Source organism: Mustela nigripes, chromosome 18 (assembly GCF_022355385.1).
Source record: "Mustela nigripes isolate SB6536 chromosome 18, MUSNIG.SB6536, whole genome shotgun sequence".
NCBI lineage: Eukaryota > Metazoa > Chordata > Mammalia > Carnivora > Mustelidae > Mustela > Mustela nigripes.
The window spans coordinates 27175554-27199631 of NC_081574.1; the positions used below are offsets into that span (position 1 = coordinate 27175554).

Below are 24078 nucleotides of genomic sequence, written 5' to 3' on the forward strand. Positions count from 1 at the left end.
TTTTTAATGTTACTTAGCACTGAAACTTTAATTATCTCTAGGATATAAGACCAAGTTTAAACCTGTACAGTGAATGACTGTGGGGATGGTAAATGCGTGGCAGGAGGCTGTTACTGTTGCACGCAATGCTGTATTATGTATCCATTCAAATTTGTTGCCTTCCTTATCCATTTAAGACATATTCTTTCTTGCTGCTATGAACCAAAGCTATCTTAGGAAGAGAACTGAGAAAACAACAATTTGGGAATGACATTCACATAAAATAGGGAAAACGAACTATATTCCCTTCTACCCATGTTTTAGGAACGCAGAATATGTAAATGTACTAAGATTTCTTTTAACAGGTGACGTTCTATTTTTGTGCTGGTGTCCATTGCCAGAGCCATAATAATGAAAAGCAACTGAATTTGGTTTTGCCGGAGTCAGTACACAAATTTTCTTTCCCCTCTATATATACATAAATAATCGGCTCTAAATATAAAGTATCTAAAATATTTTATAGGTATTTTTTAAAAAATAAAAAAAATTATTACAGGTAAATTCATCTGAGGAAAGCCACAGAACAGACTGATCTGTGAAACAAGTAAGATTAAATGAAGTTAAAAATCCTACAGACCTAAGTTAATATAAGTAGGGTACCTTTTTTCCTATAGTTAAAGGTGCTTCCATAAATGACATTTGATCTTTTTTAAAATTTTTAAAATTCAAGTACAGTTAACACGCACTATCTTAGTTTCACGTGTACAACAGAATGACTCAACAATTCTCTACATCTGTGTTTAAGGTATTCGTAATCCCCTTTATCTATTTCATCCTGCCCCCACGTCCCCCCAGCCCTTGAGTAACCACCACTTTGTTCTCTGTATTTAAGAGTCTGGTTTTTCATCTCATTTTTTTCTTTGTTCATTTGTCTTGCTTTTGAAATTCCACTTGTAAGTGAAATCATATGGTATTTGTTTTCTCTATTTCACTCAGCATTATACCTTCTAGGGCCATTCATGTTATTGCAAATGGCAAGATTTCTTTCTTTTTAATGGCTGAGTAATATCCCACTATGTATGTACCACATCTTCTTTATCCATTCATCTGTAACTGGCCACTGCAGCTGCTTCCCTTTTAATAATGCTACAATAAATAAAAGGGTGCACAGATCTTGTTTAATTTGTGTTTGTTTGTTTTTGGGTAAATACTCAGTAGTGAATTACCGGATCACAGGATAATTCTATTTTAATTTTTGAGGAAACTCAAAACTCACCACAGTTTTCCACACAGGTTGCATCAATTTACATTCTCACCAATGGTGCACAAAGTTTCCTTATTCTCTACATACTTGCCAACATTTGCTATTTCTTGTGTTTTTTACTTTAGCCATACAGTTACAAGGTTCTTCCATAAATAATAAATGGACAGCTGCCTTTTTTTTTTTTTTAAATGTAAGGAAGTAAACCTTTCCTTTCAATTCAGCAACAGTCAAGTGTCTGTGTGCAAAGCAATTTCAAGCCTGGAAACATACATAAGAATAAATCATACTCTGTTGAAAGAAAAAAAAAAACGAGGTACATGCATGCACGTAAGTCAAAATCTATTACTCAAGGAAAAGTTTTAGAATGTTATACCAATGATCCCATTTTAATAAAAAGAATATACCAAAAATACCCCGTTCCCCAACACATGTTTTTTGCACATCAGGAACAAGGAGTGAAAAAACGGTTTGTCTCTGTGGTAGGAGGGCTGTGGATGGGGAAGGTGGGTGCAATACTGAAGAGCATTTGTGTTCTTGCCCCTACATTTATAAATGTTCAAATTTTTTAAAAGATTTTATCTTTATTTGACAGACAGAAATCACAAGTAGGCAGAGAGGCAGGCAGAGAGAGAGGAGGAAGCAGGTTCCCTGCTGAGCAGAGAGCCGATGCAGGGCTCGATCCCAGGACCCTGGGATCATGACCTGAGCAGAAGAAAGATGCTTTAACCCACTGAGCCACCCAGGGGCCCCTTAAAGTATATTACTTTTTAAATCTGAAAAATTAATTTTAAACTTCAAAAAAAAATCCAGATGGCAGTAACTTAATTATAAAAACAATCACAGAGCTATATCCATATAATGGAATTTTACTCAGCCATAAAAAGGAATGAAGTACTGATACATGCTACAACATAGAAGAATATTAACATTTTATGCCAAGTGAAAGAAGCCAGAGAAGAAAGACTATATATTGAGTGATTTCATTTATATAAAATGTCTAGAATAGCCAAATCTATAAAGAAAGCAGATTAGTGGTTGCCAAGGAATGAGGGAGGGGAGAATGGAGACTGACTGCTAATAGGCAGAGTTTCTTTCCCAGGGTGATGAAAATGTGTGAAATACTGTTGTAGCCCAATGGAGTTAGAACAAAATTATTTAGTGGATTTGAATCTTACCCAATCATTTCTCTTTAACATAGACAGTTCTCACTTTGTCTTAGTTTCCATATGCACGAATTTCAGTCACCAAGGTTTAGTTAAACTGGGTCCCCAACAACATGGTTCAAATTTAAGTCACCACAGTATATTTACTGTAATTAAAAAATTTGCTGACATACATATCACTACATAAACAAAAGATGCGGCATCATGATCAATAGCCAATCAATTTTTTTTTTTAAGATTTTACATATTTGTTTGTCAGAGACACAGCAAGAAGGGAACACAAGCAGGGGAAGTGGAAGAGGGAGAAGCAGGCTTCCTGCCAAGCAGGGAGCCTGATGTGGGGCTCCATCCCAGGACCCCGGGATCATGCCCTGGGCCAAAGGAAGACACTTAACAATTCAGGCACCCCTGAAATAATTTCTTTCAAAATCTTTTAGGGATGGGTCATAGCACATTTGTTATTAGTTTATACCCAGACAGCAAAGTGTTATAGCTGTGTTGCCCCCTTACCTTTTAGCAATAAACTCATGTGACGTTTTAAAAAAATGGATACTCAAAAGAGGGATTTGGTCAACAATGATGAAACTGCAGCAAAGAAAAGGAAAAGTGGTAAAACTGGAAATGAAATTCAAGTAACAAATATATAGAAGAAATGGCTGACTGTGGGATGTGGATACTGCTGCCCTTGGAGAGACTCTAGATCCGCAGCCAGGAAATACACAGACTAAGTGACATAAATAAATATGGAAATTTATTGAGATACACGAGGAAAAGTGGTTGCAGGGAAAAGAATGAACATATCCCAGAAGAAGTGACACTGGCAAAAATCTCAGTAAAGAAATTCTTAGAGACATCTTATAACACTGAAAGCACAAAGGAGAAATCTGATGTTGGAAGCTGATCCAAACTTAAGAAAAAAGGTAAATCAGAATCTTAGAATATTCCTCAAAGCATTTCTCAAAATGCAGTCTGGAATTTCTAGATAACAAGACTTGTGATATCTTTAAAAATGTAGATTTCTGAACCTGCAAAGCCTTAATCAGTCTCTGGGGTGGAATTAAGGAACCTGAACTTTTTCTTTTCTTTTTCTTTTTAAAAGATTTTTATTTATTTATTTGACAGAGCTCACAAGTAGGCAGAGAGGCAGGCAGGCTGAGAGAGGCAGGAAGCAGGCTCCCCGCTGAGCAGAGAGCCCGATGCAGGGCTCGATCCCAGGACCCTGAGATCATGACCTGAGCTGAAGGCAGAGGCTTTAACCCACTGAGCCACCCAGGCGCCCCAGGAACCTGAACTTTTTATTTCCTTTCCAAGTGATGTTTATGCACACACAAAGCTTAAGGAAAAGTTGGAACATTTTGACTACACAAAAATGCTAAAATATCCAGTAGAATTTTTTTAAAAGGGAAAGAGTATTTTAAACATTAAATGGCTAACTTTCTGCATTTTCAAAGAGTTTACAGAATCAAGAAAATGTTATGAAATTACAACAAAGAATACACAACTTAATTAGCAGGAAAATATTCTCATATCCTACACACTATGATTCTGATAAATCTACCCAATGTTTTCTTCATTCATTTTGGCATTATTTTTCACTTATTTATTAACTGTCTTGTCACCTAAAATTTGTTACGGAGTAAAAATTTGTGCAGTTAAGAACCTTACCCACAGAGTGGTCTGGCATCTGCTCTTGCCTACTGGGAGGTGACTGCCAGGCCCCAAAAAGTCCTGCTTCATGTGAGTATCTTTGCCAGAGGGCTTTGACCACTGGACAGTCTAACAAGGTGATTTATGATGAGAGCTTTGGGTGACCAGTGTCTGTTCTGCCTCTGAAGGAACTAGAGATTGAAGGTATCAGGCCCTCCTGAACTCTGCCCTACATGTCTCTCCCCTTGGCTGATTTTAATTTGTTATTCTTTCCCTACAATCACGAGTATAACAGCTTTCAGTGAGTTCTGTGTGGGCTTCCTGTGAATTACTGAACTTGGGAGAGCAGTTTTGAAACCCATTGAACATGCAATTGGTGTCACAACTGAGAGCAGTCCTGGGAACTGTGCCTTCTAATTCCTGCAATACCCTTTCAGATCACAAAAGCAAACCACCTTTATGAGTAATTTGCAACACTTTCCCTGACCACTCTATTAAAAGAGCTTCCTAAGCTCAAGCCCATCACTCTCCCCTATCCTCTGCTTTTTCTTCCTACCAAGAATTACTGTCTGGCACTCTATTAAGTCTGTTTATCATCTGACTCCTCTTCTGTTCACAGCTGAATTTCTGGCACTTTGAACAGCATCTGGCACACAGGAATACAACTAAAATTCGCTGAATTTATGGTGCAAAAACACAATGACAGCATTTATTCGGTCACTCTTTTCTTTTTTTTCCCCTCATTTCCCACAGAGCAAGTGCCTCTCTTGCTACCAAAGCAAAGGCAAGACCACACTGAGCCAATTCTCCTTATTCAGGAATAAATATCACATGGGAAATCTATCAAAGGTTGAAGAAACTTTGTAACTACTTTCCTCTCTATGAAATGGAAAGAGCAAAATTAAAGGATAGCCTACACACTATCTTGGCACATTAAAAAAAAAAAAATCACATGCTGGGGCGCCTGGGTGGCTCAGTGGGTTAAAGCCTCTGCCTTCGGCTTGGGTCATGATCCCAGAGTCCTGGCACTGAGCCCCACATTGGGCTCTCTGCTCCGTAGGGAGCCTGCTTCCTCCTCTCTCTCTGCCGGCCTCTCTGCCTACTTGTGACCTCTGTCCGTCAAATAAATAAATAAAATCTTTAAAAAAAAAATCGCATGCTAAAAAGTCACTTCAAACAAAGTTTCACAGAAGACTGCATGAGTGAGGGGCGCCTGGGTGGTGCGGTTGAGCATCCAACTCTTGGTTTCTTCTCTTGTCATGATCTTAGGATGATGAGATCAAGCCCCACGTGGAGGTCCTAGGATGATGAGATCAAGCCCCACGTGGAGGTCCTAGGATGATGAGATCAAGCCCCACATGGAGGTCCACAACCAGCAAGAAGTTTGCGATTCTCTTTCTCCCTCTGCCCCCTGTCCCCATGCTCTCTTTATTTCTAAATATAAAGAAATAGAATATTTAAAAAAAAAAAAAAAGACTGAATTGGTCAAGACAGTCTCACCTTCCCATCCATTCTCAAAATAAGATGACTGTCCTTATATAAAACATTATTTAGCAGATCTTCAATGGAATATTACATACTTCCATTGTACTATATCATAGTGCTATCACAGTACAAGTTAGTTATCTCAGCTTGCACCTCAAGATTACCATTTAATTCTTTTGTGCAAAAGTTATTTCAATCAAATGGCAGTTTGCAAAGCACAGTGACTGTCCCAGACTACAAGAGACAGCAAACCAATTCTAAGCTTGAGCTTCCCCATTTCCTAGCTTAATATGATTATTAAAGAAATTGAGATTTGAAAAGTAATGTTATAGAAAGTAGAGACAAGATTTAATCCTTAGTAAAGGAATACTGCGAAAGAAAATATTTCTTTATGCAAGTTAAAGAACCAAGATCAGGTTTACATTTAACTTACATTTACATGAAGAATTATTATAAGGAAATCAGTTCAAAATAACTCAAATTTCCTACTTAATCTAAAGTAAACTCAAATTCTCATACACAATAGATAATCCATTGACTATGATTTTAGATGTCTATGATTTTAATGCCATACTTCTTAGACTAAGTTCCGTAAACAGATACAGGGTATATAGTCTAAAACACAGTGATTGTTTTGGCCCTAATTTTATCTTCAAAGTCTGGTATTTGGTTTCCTTTTACCAAAGAAGGATTTCACTCAGTAGGTCTCTCACAGTATATATTCTGAAGAAAAGATGGTGAAGAAAAAATTTCCGCAGGTCTTCAAATTAGAAGACAAATGCTACCAAAAAATTACTCCATGTGGGAAAAAAAAAGTATATAATGTAGACTCTTCTTTTTATCTTCCTACAGATACTGTTTCACACATCATATATAAAGTTGAGAAATGAACTAATTTTAAAGGTCTGCTCTTGTCATTAACAGTTCATGCTAGTCTAGTTTGCTTCAGTTTCTTTACCTGTCTGCTAAGAGGCTGGCTTAGATACACGTGGAAAACAATTGCTTCAGTCAGCAGAATTGGGTTTTAACCTCATATTCCATTGTAATCAGGTCATTTGTGTTACAGTAAGAAAGGAAGCAACTACTTTCTAAATCATGACATTTTAGACTCTGTCAGATAGACCACCAAAGCTCAAGGGAAATTAAAATGAACTATCTAGTTCATTTTCTAGTACTAGTTAGGCTTTCTGCCTATTAAGACCCTAATTTTTAGCTACAACCTATCAAAGAAAACAGTAATCCAAGAGATTTTTCCTATACACAAAATCATTTTTACTAGACTCTAATCTTCATTAAGATGGTTTCAGGCATTCAGGAATTTAAGCAAGCTATTTCACATTAATGAGGTAACTAATATCCTAATGATCTTTCTATCTCAAGGCTGAAGCCACAATCCAGAAAACTATCCATTAGTCTTACATATTATTTATGTATTTATATTCCTACAAAAGGCTCAGAATTTTTCTAAGTAGGTACTTTATAATCATCAGACTAAAGATCTGCATGTACACAAACAGGCTAAATTTCCTATCTACTTAACAGTATCATTACCCAGGTTCTTCAATAAAAATAAAGTTTATCAGGTAAAAGAACCTAAAAAGTTTCTCTTGTTGCAATGCTACCAAGAGTTAAATATAGTTCTAGTCACACAATGTCCTGAACAGCGCCAGACTGGCTCTCCAGGCACACTATCTTTTTAAAATTACTGTACACACTGCTGTTCTGAAATGAATCACAGAAACAGTTTCTCCATACACATAAGTCAAACTTGCAATTAGCTTCAAAAGCAGGACTGCCTTAATTTTTTTTTAAGATTTTATTTTATTTTCTTTTGACAGACAGAGATCACAAGTAAGCAGAGAGGCAGGCAGAGAGAGAGAGAGAGAGAGAGAGAGAGAGAGAGGGAGAAAGCAGGCTCCCTGCTGAGGGGCTCGATCCCAGGACCCTGGGACCATGACCTGAGCCGAAGGCAGAGGCTTTAACCCACTGAGCCACGCAGGCGCCCCAGGACTGCCTTAATTTAGGAGCTAGTTCTCTCAGAAGACGTGTCTTACTATTTTATGTTAACAATTTTTTTCTGCACAGAAATTAACCTCAAAGGACAGACCATCCATACCCATATTTTTTGTAGTTCTTCGCCATTTGGCATTAGAATGGATCTTAGTTTTGCCACTACCTTAAAATAGGGCTTTTATCAGTACCACTTTGGTCTCAATTTCAGCTGACTCCCTCAGTTTTTAAGCAACCCAATTTAGAACAGGAATTTAATTTTGAGAGGAAAAATCACCACCATATAATAGAACTTCCTATAGAGTAATATTTTCAAGAGACTCCAAAAAATCATGTTATTAAAAACAAAACAAAAAAAACAACCAATCCAGTCACAAAGAATTAAACAAAAAAAAAAGGATTTGTTTAACTAGGTTTAACATTGTATTTTTCTTTTACATTCTTTCTATATGCCTGCCAGTCCTCATTTTCTGGAAAGAGAGAGGAAGCATTAAGGAGAGAAGGCAAAGAGTTTAAAGTTACTTCACAAAATCGCTACTAATCCTAGTACTTTGTGCTCCAGGTAACAGGGACCACACGAAATACTGCAACTGTATTTTTCAGGGTTCTACAACCTCTATACATAAAACCTCTTTTGAAGTACATTCTCCATAGAGAAGTCATGTCAACACACCTATTTATTTTGCATCTTTCCCCAAAAGAAAATGAGATGACAGATTCAAAACAAAATAAAATGGCTATTTTTATTTGGCTTTTCCTAAAATAGCTTATTGCTTAGGGGTACTTTACACAGGTATTATTTTAAAATTCACAAGCATCCTAGGCTAAGATAGGCAAATAATTACACTTGTCTTACAAAAAAGAAATCAGGTGCAAAGAAGACTGGGTGAAGCCAGGGTTTGAATTCAGAGAGCAGACGACCGGAGTTTAAAATATGTAAACATTACACTTGTCAGGAAAAATAATGTTAGGGATAGGGATATAAAATGGAACCAAAGGCTAAAGTAGGAAGATAGACTATATATGCCACCAAGAAATGCCACAGCAACTAGAAGACAGTTGTAAAACTAAGCTCTGCTCAAAAGGGTAGCGAGAAAGGAATACTATGCTTCTCCATTCCACTGGCAACAAGGGGTGGAGGCCAACATAAATGACTGGGGATTTTTCACTTAAAAATTCATGTTTAGGAGCGCCTGGGTGGTCACTTGATTAAATATCCGACTTGGTATGGCTTAGGTCGTGATCTCGGGGTGGTGGGATGGAGCCCTGCATGGGGTTCTGCACTGAGTCTCCCCCACCCCAATCCCGTGCTCTCTCAAATAAATAAATCTTAAAAAAAATAAAATAAAATTCCATTTTAGTAGATAAGTACAAAAAAAAATTTTTTTTAAAGTGAGGAACACAACAAGCTTAAATACAGACCTATAAAGTCCTAGTGATTGGTAGTCCAATTCATGTAAGAGCTGATGTACAAATAATCTCTCCTGACAACTACAGAAAGCTTCCTCAAGATTTAAGTGTGACGGAGGGGCACCGGACTGGCTCAGTCAGAGCCGCCATCTCACTCTTGATCACAGGGTTATGAGTTTGAACCCCACGTTAGGTGTAGAGATTAAATTAATAAAAAATCCATAAAAACAAAAAAAGTTTTAAGTATGACTGAGTAGCAGCACAATGTTCTTCTCTAGGAATGTATCTTAAAATTATTAGAGAGTCAAAGGGAAAAACTGATTCAACACCAACTTTGTCCGAAACTTCAAGTCTACATCTAACTTTCATAGCAGGGTTAACAGGTTCAACTAATTTCAAAACTAGGTACTTTAAAACTTAATGTTGACAGTAGACCTTGAGAAAGCAATTTAAAATGTAAATTTTAAGACTCATGAAATTACAGGTTATCAAACAAGAAAACCATCAACTTGAAGCTACAAGTAACGTTTGTTTCAGAAAGAAAAAAAAAACCACTATTGGCTTGGCAGTTCTATTTAAGAAATTTTCCCGTGTTAACAAAGTGTTATTTAATATATAAAGATCTTAGGTAACATTACACTTGTTAAAAAACACTATCCTATCTTAATATTAGCTATTATTCCTCATCCCTAAATTGTAAAATCTTATAAGTGCCCTATTATTTCCTCCTCCAATGCATTTCTGAGGCATTATGACTTCCAAACACAAACTACCAAGAAAATCTTAAAAATACAAGCAAACCCAACCTTAAGAATAAATCACTTTGTTACTCTCTCATGCAGCACCTCTCTACAAAAAAAAAAAAAATGTGTGAAAATTATGTGGTCCAGATTATAAAAACTGTACGAGAAAAATTCTGGACTTGAAAGAGGAAGAGTGAAATAATTCGAGCGGTTAAGAAAACAATGGATACAGAATTCAGAAAGCAGTCCAAGATCACCCAATCCAGAACGTCTGTGAGCAGTTAACCACCTGCATACCGTATTACTCTTTCGTGTAGAAAAGAACACCACAACCCCCCAAACCTCAAAACACTTCCCATATAATAGAAATAGGAAAAAAGTTTCTGAAGCGAGCCATCCTGCACCAAAACCACGTACCCCAGGTATCATTTCAAGTAATCACTGTTATCAAACTTAAGACACACCGTCTCGTTTTCGACGATCCGCATATGCTTCCAAGAGTCAGTGCGGAGACTAGTTACCGTCGGTGTAAACCAAAGCCAACCCCTATTTAAAAACCAGTCTGCCATTACACCCACCTCTCTAAAAACAAACGCTTGACACATTCCAAGTTAGTGGCTTTTCAAGGGCCCGATCCACCTGAGAAAACATCTATTAACAAGTTCATTAACACTAACACCAGGTTAACTTTCGGTGCATCTCCAAACAAGAGACTGCATTATATTAATTTGCCGGCATTCTAAAGCGCCGAGATCGCCAGTCCTCGTGCGAAATGTCAGGGTCAGTAAGCCCCAGGAGAGCGTCGGTGACCCCAATAAAATCTAGGGCGTGGATTCCCGGCGCCACGTCTCCCCTCCCGTCTACACCGGTCCCTTGGGCCAGTGAAGTGAGCTTCCGGAGGGGGCCGCAGGGTGCGTCCGGAGGGGAGGCAGAGGGGCCCGGGGCGGCCAGCTCCCGAGTCCGGTCCTGGAACGGCCCGTCCCGCCGCCCAGGTGGGCGTCCCAGCACGGAGACAGAGCCCCGCGGGGCCCGGGAGCGGCTACGCCGGACACAGCGCGGACAGGCCCGGGAGGGGAGGGGAGGGGAGGGGCCGGGCCGCCGGGGCCGCCCCCACCCGGCCTGGCGCTCCCGCATTTCTCCTCTTTTCTCTCACCTTTTCGCACAGCGTCCGCACTTGATTCTCGTTAAGCTGTTTACACTCGTTCAGCTGCTCGACCCACTGGTCCAGCTCCTTGGTGAACGCCTTGTCGTCCATGGCGGCCCGATCCCCTTGCCCGCCGCCTCCCTCCCCCCTCCCCGCCCCTTCCCACCCCCGCCCCGGGCGCCGCTCCCCTCTCCCGCCGCCGCCGCGGCCGCCAGCTCCCAGCGGGAGAGGAGGGAGCGGGGGAGCGCGGCTGCGGGCCCCTCGCCCCGCCCAAGGCCAGCAGGCAGCTCCCGGCGCGCGGCCTCGAGGAGACCCTCGCCCGCCCGGCTGCGCGCTCCGGGAGTGGGTGAAGGGCGCGGGGAGGTTGGCGGGAGTGCGGCGCGGGACTTCGACGCAGCACCTGCCGGACGCTAACCACTCGCCGCCGCCGCCGCCGCCGCCGCCGCCGCCGCCGCCGCCTCCCGCCTGCCGGCCTCTCCCGGCTCTCTCGCCCCTTCTCTCGCTCTTTCTCTCCCCTCCCTCTGGGTTTCCGTCATCGCCCGGGCATTTCCGCCAGGAACAGGCGAGCAGGAGGCGCCGCCAGGGCTCGGGACGCGAGGAAGGGTGCAGCGCCCCCGTGTGGCTCGGCGGATAAACGGCCCCGGGGGAGGGCGCGGAGGAGGGCTCTGTCCCCCGCCTCCCTTCTCTATCTTCCTTTCCTACTTGGGGTCCGGCCTAATATCTCTGGTCGTTCCTTCACAGCCTTTTCTCTGGGAACTTAGACCCACCTTAGTCTCCTGCAGTATTATTTCAGCGCTCTGGGGAGGAACTGGCAACATTGTCTCCCCAGAGTCTAGCGCTCTGCCGTAGCAAACCCTCAATAATATTATTTATTTGGTGTATAAATGAATTCTTTCTAGCCTTATCTCTGCCACTAGTTAGCAGTGGACCCTAACATCTCGAAGCCTCCCCTTCTTTCTTTCTTTCTTTTCTTTTTTTTTTTTTTTTTTTTAGGTTTTATTTATTGGAGAGAGAGAGAGAGCACCTGAGAGTGGAGGTAGTGGCAGAGGAAGAAGCAGACCATCTCCCCTCAACCCTGCCTCGGGAGGGGGGCGGTGGGAAGCCTGAACCTGGCTGGATGCCAGAACCCTGAGATCATGACTCCAGCCCAAGTCCCTTGGCCGACTGAGCCCTCCCAGGTCCCCCTCTTTCATGATATTTCTGTATAACAGTCTGTGTCCCCTCCAGCCCCAGTGTTCTTTGCTGCATTTTCTGCAGAGCTTACTGAATTCTAATGATTTGCTCAAATGTCTCTGGAGCAACTGCTAATAAACTGCCGCGTCCCTTGTAGATCAGGTGCTAAACAGCCGTACTGACTCTCTAGAAGGCACACACTACTGTAGCTCAACGCAGTGAGAAGGCAGTAGGCAAGCCGCCTGATCCTGGCTTTGCCAACTTTGTAACTGTGTCCTTGGGTAATCACCAAATCTCCCCCGACTCAGATTCCTCATCTACTAAAAGGGCTCCGTAAGGCCTACCTTTTCAGGTTATGAAGAAATATTTTGCAAGTGCCTATCCAATAGGACAGCATGCCTTATGCCTTTGGGCAATAGTTGCAGAAAGTTTTCGAAGGTGGGATTTGAACTGACTTTTGAAACTTCTTCCCAGGCAAAATCTTGAAGTTGAAGGAAAAAGAGGAAAAGTTGCAAGGAGGTTTTTTGGTGCTGTTTTTGTTTGTTTGTTTTTGGTAGAGAACACGTGTGAATGGTCTGCAAAGCTACTTTATCAAGAGAAGTAGGTCATGTGGTGGGAAATGAGGTTGGAAGACCTCTTGACATCAAGTGACTTGTAAAACCAAGTGAAGGACAAAACAGGAGCAACAGTAGAGGGGGAGAGAGAAGCAGGCTGCCTGCTGAGCAGAGAGCCTGATGTGGGGGGCTGGATCCCAGCATGCGGGGCTTGATCCCAAGTTGTGGGGCTCAATCCTAGGTTTTGGGGCTGGATCCCAGGACCCTGGGATCATGACCTGAGCCAAAGGCAAACGCTTGACTATCTGACCCACCCAGGTGCCTTTGGTCAAAGAATTTTAAAACCACTGACTTCAGCAGATCCTACATGCCTTAAAATTACATGTTAGATTTTGTTCTTACACAACTGACTAGGTTCTTTTAAAATATATAAATGTTGATAATTTTTCTTGATGTAAATGGCTTTGTGTCATTAAATTATATGAGATATGAATCATTTAAATTTTGTAATGTATTCAGAAAGTTATATGCTGCATTTAAAATTATACATTGTATTGTTCTAAAAAAGATTCTTCTATACCACCATACTTCTCAAAAAATAAACAAACACCTTTACTTCTAGTTTAAAAACTTTCTGATAATTGGAAGGTGAAGTTAGTACTATTGAATTTGACAAAGAGAATTCTGTGTCAGAATCTCCATTAGTAATGATGAAATTAAAATGACAGAGTCAGGGGAACCTGGGTGGTTCAGTTCATTAAGCACCAGACTCTTGATCTCAGCTTAAGTCTTGATCCCAGGGCTGTGAGTTCCAGCCCTGTGTTGGGCTCCATACTGGGTATGGAGCTAAGAAAGAAAGAAGGAGAGAAAGAGAGAAAGAAAGAAGAGAGAGTGAGAGAGAGAAAGGAAGTCAAATTGGAAATGCTTTATTTGAATTTAAAACTACAAATCACTACAAATAAACTATTAATAAAAAGATCATAGTTCTTTTCATTATGATTTTGACACCATAGTGTTCATTCCAAGCAACACTGGTTCAGTAGAGATTGCTAGTAATCTAGCTAATATTCACTATACAATTCTGTTTGGAGTAAAAAACAAAAATGCCCTGCTTAAAAAATTACATAAGAGTGGTCAGGTGGTGTAATTCTGCAAAAGAGATGTAAATAGAAGTAGCTAAGGGGCTGAACCAGAAAGGTTGTTAAAGGGAGTAAACTTAACATCCTCTTGCCTAGAACTCATTGTAGGAGATGGAACAGCTGTTTGAAGCCACTAGAAAAATGCAAGAGGCTCAAGACCACATGTTAAGGATAGCTAAGAAGAAAGATAAAAAGAACTTCGGTTCCTTATGGCAATGCAAAACCAGAATAGCTGCTCTGGACCGCCTACCTCCAGGCTTATTATGAGAGGAAAACCCCCTCTTTGTTTGAGCTTCATTTGCTGGTTTTGTTACATCTACACAGAAACCTGACTGATACATTCAGATACTATTCATTATTTGCTTTGACTAAAGGATAGGTGGAAAATAGACTGATTTTTTTTTTTTTTACAATTAGGTTGAGCAATTTTTCATATTTTTTGACATGTATGTGAATCAAGTGCTCATTATTTCTTGAGTTTCTCACTTCCTCAGTACTGATTTATAGGCTGCCTGAGATACCCATTTCAAATATTTAACACAGTGTGTTACTTGGATACAGAAGTGTTTAATTTTATTTTTAAGAAAGAAATGTTTTATTTTTAAGACTTTATTTTGTATTAAATATTTATTTATTTAATTGAGAAAGAGAGAGAGACAGAGGAGAGAGAGGGAGCACATCGGGGAGGGAGAGAGAGTCTTGGGGTCAATCCCACAACCCTGAGATCATGACCTGAGTGGAAATCAAGAGTCAGATATTAAACTGACTGCATCACCCAGGTGCCCCTTTTATTTATTTTAATTTAAAAAAAAATGTAAAGTAATCTCTCCACCCAACATGGGCCTTGACCTCACAACCCTGAGACCCAGAGTCACATGCTCCAATGACTGAGCCATCCAGGTGGCCTCATTATAACCATTTTTAAGCACACAGTTCCATAGCACTAAGTACATTCACAATGTTAAGCAACTCTCCCCACTATCATCTTCAGAACCTTTTTACCACCCCAAGCAGAAACTCTGTAACAATTAAACAATAATCTCATTACCCCTAATATACCTATACCTTTTTTTGAAAAAATATTTTATTTATTTATTTGACAGAGAGACATCACAAGTAGGCAGAGAGAGAGGAAGGGAGCTGAGCAGAGAGCCTGACGCGGGGCTCAATCCCAGGACCCTGAGATCATGACCCAGGCTGAAGGCAGAGGCTTCAACCCACTGAGCCACCCAGGCACCCCTACCTATACCTTTTTAAAATAATGTTTAGTTATTTGTTTCAGGAAGAGAGTGTGTGTGCACATGGAGGAGGGGCAGAGGGAGAGAGAGAGAGGGGAAGCAGACTTCCCTTGAATGTGGAGTCTGCCAGAAGGCTCTATCTCATGACCCTGAGATCAGGACCTGAGCTGACACCGAGTCTTCCCCTTAACAGACTGAGACACCGAGGTGCCCCTACATATACCTTTATGTATTATTTATCATAAGCTTCAGGAGAGCCCTTCCCCTGACAGCTTAGGAACATTTGGTGCTTATTCTAATACTTTTGAGTTATCTGGATTCTTCATCTAACTCTAATTTCCATTGATTCTAAGATACTGTGTTTTATTATATTTTTAAAGATTTATTTATTTGAGAGAGAAAGGGAGCCTGGCATAGGACTCAATACCAGGAGTCAGAGATTAAAGGCATATGTAGTTTTCATAAATATTGACAACTTCCGCTCTGTAGACATTATGCAACTTAACACTCCCACAAACAGTGTAGCAGAGTGCCTGTTTCCCCACAGTTTCTCCAACAGGGTACATGGTCAGTCTTTTTTAAAATTGTGCCTGTATGATAGGTGAGAAATGGTACCTCGATGTATTTTTAATTTGCATTTGTCCTTGTTTCATTTTTCTCCCAAAGTAGGTTACTATGACTGGCATAATTATGAATAATTCCCTAGGTCTGGAGCAGCGATGTATCTTCTGCTGTTTCAAGGGCTCTCCACGCAGTATCTGAACAAAATCGGGGTTTGGTTAACAGCAAAGAAATACATTTCTAACTAGGGATGACTGTTGAGTAGGCAAAGAACAATCTGCTCACTTATGCAAAGTTCACTTATGCATGTTTTCTCACATGAGCCTTCAAGGAAACTAGATGCAAAAATCTAGTGAGTAATTAAGAAATATGCTAGTACATTTATTAGCGTGGATGCTCACAGAAAACATAGGGAATAAATGTCAAGATTGGATGGGTTAAGGGTGCTGGGGTGGCTCAGTGGGTCAAATGTCTGCCTTCGGCTCCCATCATGATCCCAGGATCCTGGAATGGAGCCCCACGTCCTCTTCTCTCTGCTTGTGCTCTCTCTTGCCATCTGTCTCTCTTTCTCAAATAAATAAGTAAATAAAATCTTTAAAAAAAAGAGAGAGAGAGAGAATTGGATGGGTTATTATTTGTTTTAAAAATAATAAAATTATTTAAAAATTAGTGTTGAGGGGGGCTTGGGTGGCTCAGTCAGTTAAGTGTCTTCCTTTGGCTCAGGTCATGATCTCAGGGTCCTGGATCAAGTCCCGCGTCGGGATCCCTGCTCCGTGGAGAGCTTGCTTCTCCATCTCCCTCTGCCTGCTGCTCCCCTTGCTTGTGTTCTCTCATACTCTGTCAAATAAATTAATAATGTCTTTAAAAAAATAAAAATGTTGAGGTAAACTCTGAATCAAGATCTGAAAGCTATGAAAAACTTGAAATTGGAGGCTGGAGGGGCCTCAAGTAATCAAAAACCCGGAGTACTGGGTACAAATAACCAAACAAGGCCTTAGTTGGAGACAGTCTTGTGAAGGACTCTGAACTTCACTTGAGGGGTCTCTGCTAACACCATGTGGTGTCAGAATTGAAGTAAATTGCAACACACTCATTTAGTGTCATGGAATTAATGACAGAACAGTGCAACACATGAAGTTTTAATCTTAATATATCTTTTGACAGGTGAACTTATGACATTTACAGTCTTGGTTACAACTATATTTAGCTTATTGCCATCTTAACACTTTAAAAAAGTTAAAGTTGCCATAGTCACATAGTTTTTTAAGTTCATGGATATAATTTATATCTTTTGATAGTTTGTTATGGAAATTAACTCCTCACTTTCTTTTGGTTCTCAGATGCACAGATATACTTAATCCTCTTATTTTATGGTGTATTGTCAAGAAGTTTGTGCAAAATCCTTGGTTCCTTCTTTCATCTTGGATACAGAACCTCATTTCTCTCCCTTGAGGAGTATCCTTTAATGTATTTCACATATATCCTTAAATTATCCGTGTAATATATACAGTACTATGTCTCAAATGCGTATAAATATATTTGTATTGTGCTATGCCTTTATTTCTAACTTCACTAAGTGGTGGCCATTATGGTATTAAGTATTTAGCTTCTAACTTTTTAAAAAAAGATTTTATTTATTTATCTGTCAGGGAGAGAGAGTACACGCAGGAGGGCCACCAACTGGAGGGAGAAGGAGGCTTCCTGCTGAGCAAGGAACCTGATGCGGGACTTGATCCCAGGACCCTGGGATTCTGACCTGAGCCAAAGGCAGATGCTTAACTGACTGAACCACCCAAGTGTCCTTTGTTTCTAACTTTAATGTATAGTAGTATTCCATTGTATGAATTCACAGTAGTTTATCTATTTGCCTAATGACATTACTTACCTTTCTGACTTTTCTTTTGAAATTCTGAGGAGTATGAAGTGGTATTTCATTATTATTTTGCATTTCCCCTCTACTAGTTAGTTTGAATATCTCATTGTACATTTGTTGGCATTTGGGCATCCTCTTCTGTGATTTGCCTATTCAAATAACAGGAGGCTCAATATTCTTGATTTCCAGGAGTATGTTCTATATGTTCTCTAGTTCTGTGTCAAGTAACTTTTCTCAGTCTGTTGAGAAACCCATTTTATTGTCAAATCCATTTTATTTTCCTTTTTGTGATTTTGGGTCTTAAATCATTTCCTACTCTTTGGTCTACATTTTAGTTTATTAACTCTTGGTATAGGTTTGTTCACTATGAAAAACACGGGTCCAGATGAAGAGATAATAATAAAGAAATACCAAACTCAAACTGAGGGACATTGTACAAGTTAATTTATAAATGTGTTGAGGTATAAAAATCAAAGAAAGACTGGGGTTCCTGGGTGGCTCAGTGGGTTAAAGCCTCTGCCTTCAGCTCAGGTCATGATCCCAGGGTCCTGGGATCAAGCCCCGCATCGGGCTCTCTGCTCAGCGGGGAGCCTGCTTCCTCCTCTCTCTCTGCCTGCCTCTCTGCCTACTTGTGATCTCAGTCTGTCAAATAAATAAAATCTTTAAAAAAAAATAAAATCAAAGAAAGACTGATGAGACATTCTAAAGAGACCTAGCCATGAAATACAACATGTGATTCTAACCTGGATCATTTTGCTATAATGCCCATTCCTTGGACAAATGGTGAAGAGTACATGGGGGTCTAAGGATCTGCTGGTAGTTGGTATTGGTGTTAATTTCCTGATTTTGATGATTATACTATGATGTAGGAGAATTTCCTTCTTTGCAGGAAACACACACTGAAGTATTCAGGAGTGGTGAGGTATCAACTTACTAACTGACCCTTAAATAGTTCAAGAGTAAACGTTTTTCCAACTTTTCTGTAAGTTTGTGACTGTTTAAAAAACTTGTGTTGGGGCGCCTGGGTGGCTCAGTGGGTTAAGCCTCTGCCTTGGGCTCAGGTCATGATCTTAGATCTTGGAATCGAGCCCCGCATCAGGCTCTCTGCTCAGCGGTGAGCCTGCTTCCCTCTCTCTCTCTCTCTATCTCTCGCTTTCTCTGCCTCTCTGCCTACTTGTGATCTTTGTCAAGTAAATAAATAAAATCTTAAAAAAAACACTTCTGTTGTTTTTCATCAGAATCAGGTAGAAGGTAAAACCACTATCCCTTATCTGAAAACAAGGTCATTCTCCATCAGTTGGAGCCCATTTTCCAATTTTTTAAATGGGAAAAATGATAACACACATGCTAACCCCAAATTTCCAGTTTCCTAAAATTAACAAAAACATGATAAATTATCCATGTACAAATAACAGGCTATCATGTTTGAATGTAAAATGCTTAAAACATAGATTTCTGACCACCAAACAATATGGTTTTTATAAACAGTAGCTTTGTATATTAGTTATCTTCTTGTCTATCTGCAATTCTCTTCAATGTGCTGTCATCTGGGATGGTAACATGCACTAAGAAAACCAAGGGCTACACGTGAAAGATAAATCTGGAAAAAAGCCTTTCGGATAAACATGCAATCATTGAGAAAGTTTCACACTGAGAATTAGCTGTGCTATCGAGATACTTATCCTATTTTTGACACCTGGATCACTTCTAAAAATGTGTCTAACTGGTCTATGCATTTGGAATGTCACAGGCTTTTCTATACATCATGTTGTTAAACATTACATCGAGTTTGTGGAGGGACATATTTTTTCCAATATTAATCTGGCTGAACAAAACATATATTTAAAAAATGTGAATCTTGGGTGTTAAAAGTCAAATAACAGGATTGCGGAAATGACAATTAAAATTCAAAGATATATCATCTCATGTTCAATAGGATGACTACTTCAAAAACAAACAAACAAAAAAAAAACAAAAAAACAGTGGGGCACATGGGTGACTCGGTTAAGCATCAGACTCTTGTCTTAGGAAAAAAAAATACAGCAATAGCAAGTGTTGATGAAGATGTGGAAAAATTGAAATCCTCTTGCACTGTTGGTGGGAATGTAAAATAGTGGAGCCACTATGGAAAACATTATGGTAGTTCCTTGAAAAATTAATCACAATGTGAGCATGGAGGTTCCCCCCAAAAGTTGAAAATAGAGCTACCCTATGACCCAGCAATTGCACTACTGGGTATTTACCCTAAAGATACAAACATAGTGATCCGAAGGGGCACATGCACCCAAATGTTTATAGCAGCAACGTCCACAATAGCCAAACTATGGAAAGAACCTAGATGTCCATCAACAGATGAATGGATAAAGAAGATGTGGTGTATATATATACAATGGAATACTATGCAGCCATCAAAAGAAATTAAATCTTGCCATTTGCAACGATGTGGATGGAACTAGAGCATATCATGCTTAGCGAAATAAGTCAATCAGAGAAAGACAACTATCATATGATCTCCCTGATATGAGGAAGTGGAGATGCAATGTGGGGGATTTGGGGGGTAGGAAAAGAATAAATGAAACAAGATGGGATCAGGAGGGAGACAAACCATAAGAGTCTTAATCTCACAAAACAAACTGAAGGTTGCTGGGGGGAGGGGGGTCAGGAGAGGGTGGTGGGGTTATGGACATTGGGGAAGGTATGTGTTATGGTGAGTGCTGTGAAGTGTGTAAACCTGGCGATTCACAGTCCTGTACCCCTGGGGCTAATAATACATTATATGTTTATAAAAAAATAAAAAAATTTCAGAAAAAAATCACAATGTGTTTCAGCAGTAACACTTCTGGGTATACGTCCAAAATAATGAAAAGCAGTCTTGAAGAGTTATTTGTGGATCAATATCTATAGCAGTATTATTCATAATAGCCAAAAAGGGGAAGCAACACAAATGTTCATGGGATGAATGAATAAACAAATGAGGTATATACATATAGTGGAATACTATGCAGTCTTAAATAAGAAATTGTGACACAGGCTACAACATGAATGGACCGTGAGGCCATTATGCTAAATGAACTAAGTCAATCAAAAAAAAAGACAACTATTGTAGGAATCTATGAGATATCCAGAGGAGTCAAAATCAGAGAGAAAGTAGAATGGTGGTTGCCAGGGACTGGAGAGAGGGAAAGGGGAGTTGTTTAATGGGTTTGGAGTTTCAGCTTTGCAGAATGTAGAAGTTCTGGAGATGGGTGGCATTTTCTTCAAAATCGATTCTGTCACCACTTTTTCTCTTCAAATGCTATGCTGAAGCTTATCCTGCTCCATACTCTTTATGAAGAGGCAGGCTCTCTAACTTCCTCCCTCTCTTAAGACCATTTACTTCTGTGGTAATTTCCTGGGCCTATACCCACCTTCTTAACTTTCTCACAGATCAACTATATAAAATTAATGTTTCAAATATGTCATCTATTGAAAATGCACATACAGGGTGCCTGGGTGGCTCAGTGGGTTAAGCCACTGCCTTTACCTCAGGTCATGATCTCAGGGTCCTGGGATCGAGTCCCGTTTCGGGCTCTCTGCTCAGCAGGGAGCCTGCTTCCCTCTCTCTCTCTCTCTGCCTGCCTCTCTATCTACTTGTGATCTCTCTCTGTAAAATAAATAAATAAAATCTTTTTAAAAAGAAAAGAAAAGAAAAGAAAAGAAAATGCACATACAGCCTGCTGAACCAGCTGTGTTACTTTTGTTATCTTTTACTAATTTTTCAGGGCAAAATATTGAGACAGACAAAAAATGAAGTTTTTCTCCCTGCTTTTTGGGTTCTTGATCTAGGAACCTACAATAATGGAAAAAGTTTCTCCTATAATGTCTGGTAAGCACCCATCAAATGGCAAAGTAAGAACAATTTGTTAGTGAATATTTTATCCTGCCCCTTTTAGACGTCAGAATAAAAAAAATCCAAAAAAGATTTAAGAGTGGGGATGATAATTTATTTTCAAAAAAGGCAAAATGAAAATCTATTCCACTCAGTAAAAATATACTCCAAGTTACAAACAGCAAATGTATATTAAGCATCTTCTGTTGCTCAGCCCAGCAGCGGACATTTGGAAATGAAGTGTCAATGAGGTATTTCTGGCTTGAAAGCAGCTTACAATCTTTGTTAAGAGCAAGCAAGATATCTCACAAAGTGAGATAATAATGTGAGAGATGCTCCCACTTGGTGTTAATAGGTTTTAAAAGAAGACTATATAATCCACCGCACTGGAATCTAGGAATACTTGTAAGAGTAAGGCAACTCTAAGTTGAGTCATGAACAGTCTTTGAGTTATACGTATTGAAAAGTTGAGAGGTCTTTAGCTAGAGGAGTCACATGTGATCACGACCTAAAGCATTCCACTGACATTATGTGTGTGGGTGTATGCCTTATGGAGAAGTAAAAGGAATACATATCACACCCCATCTCCCATGGAATAATTAAAGTTGATGAAGAGAAACAATAGATTTTATATTCTAGGCAAGGCCTCAATGTAGCATAGTAATTTGGTATTATCCCTTGGCCAAACACTTGGTTTAACACAGGAGTGAAAGGAAGTACCAGCACATCCCATAGAACATATCCCTGGTTGAAGGATTCCTGGTAGGATTCTCTTTTAAAAAATTGTAAAATATACATAACAAAATTTACCACCCTATTTTTCAAGTTTACAGTTCAGTAGTTTAATACTTCATTAATATTCAGACATGGTTTCAAAACACTTGGTTGGGAATCTGTGGACTAGGGGTCATTAACTACCTGATTTAGTAGAACTCCCAACATGAAAAATACATTCACTTCTCAATACAACCAAAATAATCCTAGCCAAGGACTGGAATTATTGGTATGTACACAGCAACTATCTTTTAATCAAACATGCAAAAATATTAAATTATTGTTTTTTGCATATTCTATTATATTCTATAATTCAGATTTTAAAAGATTATATATTAGGTACCATAAATTGATGTCTGGAATTTAAGCAGCAAGTGGCATGTCAAAGAGAAAATTAAGACAGATCTTACATTCTTTTCAAACTAACAATACTGGAAACTATTACCTAATGTTCACAAAGATGAGTTGAGGAATAAAAATATTATATGGCCTTCTGAATGAATGCATTATAAAATAAGCAAAGAATGCTTCCCTTTATGGGACTGATTAAAGATTAGTTTATGCACATGCAGAGAATAGCATACTTTTAGCACATGTCAGATGTTCAATAATTGCCGCCTGAATGTAAGTGTAATCTTCAACCAAATAAGCTCAATTGACTGAACTAGCTTTCTTAAAGATGTTCATATTAAAAAAAAATTGTATCCGTCATAGATATAAGTTATTCTTACCTAATAAAGGAAAATAGATTTTAAAAATGAAAGTAGTTATAAATCTCAGGATATATGCAGTTTCCTGTGACAAATTAGAATGCAGTGTATTATGAGCTTAAGCGTTCCGTAGAATATTTCAAAGAAGGTTTCCTGTAAACACCAGAGAGATTCTTAAATGGTTACAAGATTCAGAAATAAGAAGGTATTAATAAAGCAAGCAGCAGAGCTTACTGCTCAAGAAATAAGGATTTTGGTCTTAGAAAATGTTCCTGTCTTATTCTCTGAGCTCTTTTAATCTTACTTTTATATTGCATTACTAAGCAACCTCTTACTTTCTTGGTTTCATTAACTAGGAATCTGTAGTCACTGATCTTACAACTGTACTCATCAGAATTTGAAAAATGTCCAATAAAAATAATTTAATTTTCTTCCTCCACAATCTATTTCTCAAACTGTATGGACAACTGGAAGCTTATCATGGCACTCAAGCACTGTCAAAATTGTACAAACTGAAATCAAACTATGCCTCCTTTAATAGTTTTAAAATACCACATATGCCTGGACATTTTTTCCTCATAAAATTATATCCATCAAAAAAAAGTATGGAAACTTACTCTATTAAAACCTCAGATTACACAAAAAAATGTTTTGGGGAAAGAAATTACCCCGAAATGACCTCAGTGAAAAGAAATTTTGGATATATATAGAGAGATTTAAAAAAGCATACACCTCAAACAACTTAAAAGGATGATATTCTTTGAAAAATTTTGTCATAGAATTCAAAAAGCCTCTACTGATGACAGATATTGATATCAAAGATGCATGACAGGATACAATCAATCATTCTACAAAATGAGTTAAAAAAAATTTTTTTTTTTTTTTTTTTTTAATTTAGGGCTCCTGGGTGGCTCAGTCCGTTAAGTATCTACCTTTGGCTCAGGTCATGATCCCAGGGTCCTGAGATGGATATGCCAGGCTCCCTGCTCAGTGGGGAATCTACTTGTTCCTCTGCCTCTGCCCCTCTCCCTGCTCATGCTCTTTCTCTCGTGCTGTATTAAATAAATAAAATTAAAAAAAATTTATTTACAGAGAACATGCGAGCAGTGGGCAGTGGGGAGAAGGGCAGAGGGAGAGGGAGAGAGAGAATCCCAAGCAGACCCTACATGGTGAGAGCAGGGCCCAATGTGGGGCTCCATCTCATGACCCAGAGCTCATGACCTGAGCCTAAAACCAAGAGTCTGATGCTTAACCAACTGAGCCACCCAGACATCCCATTAAAAAAACAATTTTAAGTCAATCAGAGAAAGACTATTATCATATGATCTCTCTGATAGGAGGAA

The 24078-nt window shown here is 39.3% G+C and overlaps 1 protein-coding gene across 1 annotated transcript in view; it reads right to left on the bottom strand.

Annotated features, from left to right (window-relative positions):
- PPP2CB (protein phosphatase 2 catalytic subunit beta) overlaps positions 1-11330 on the bottom strand; it is a 36594-nt gene extending 25264 nt beyond the window's left edge. Inside the window, exon 1 of the mRNA XM_059384121.1 lies at positions 10855-11330. Within this exon, the coding sequence (XP_059240104.1) occupies positions 10855-10956 (102 nt within the window). The 5' untranslated portion in view covers positions 10957-11330. The remainder of the gene's footprint in view (positions 1-10854) is intronic.
- Positions 11331-24078: the final 12748 nt, after the last annotated feature.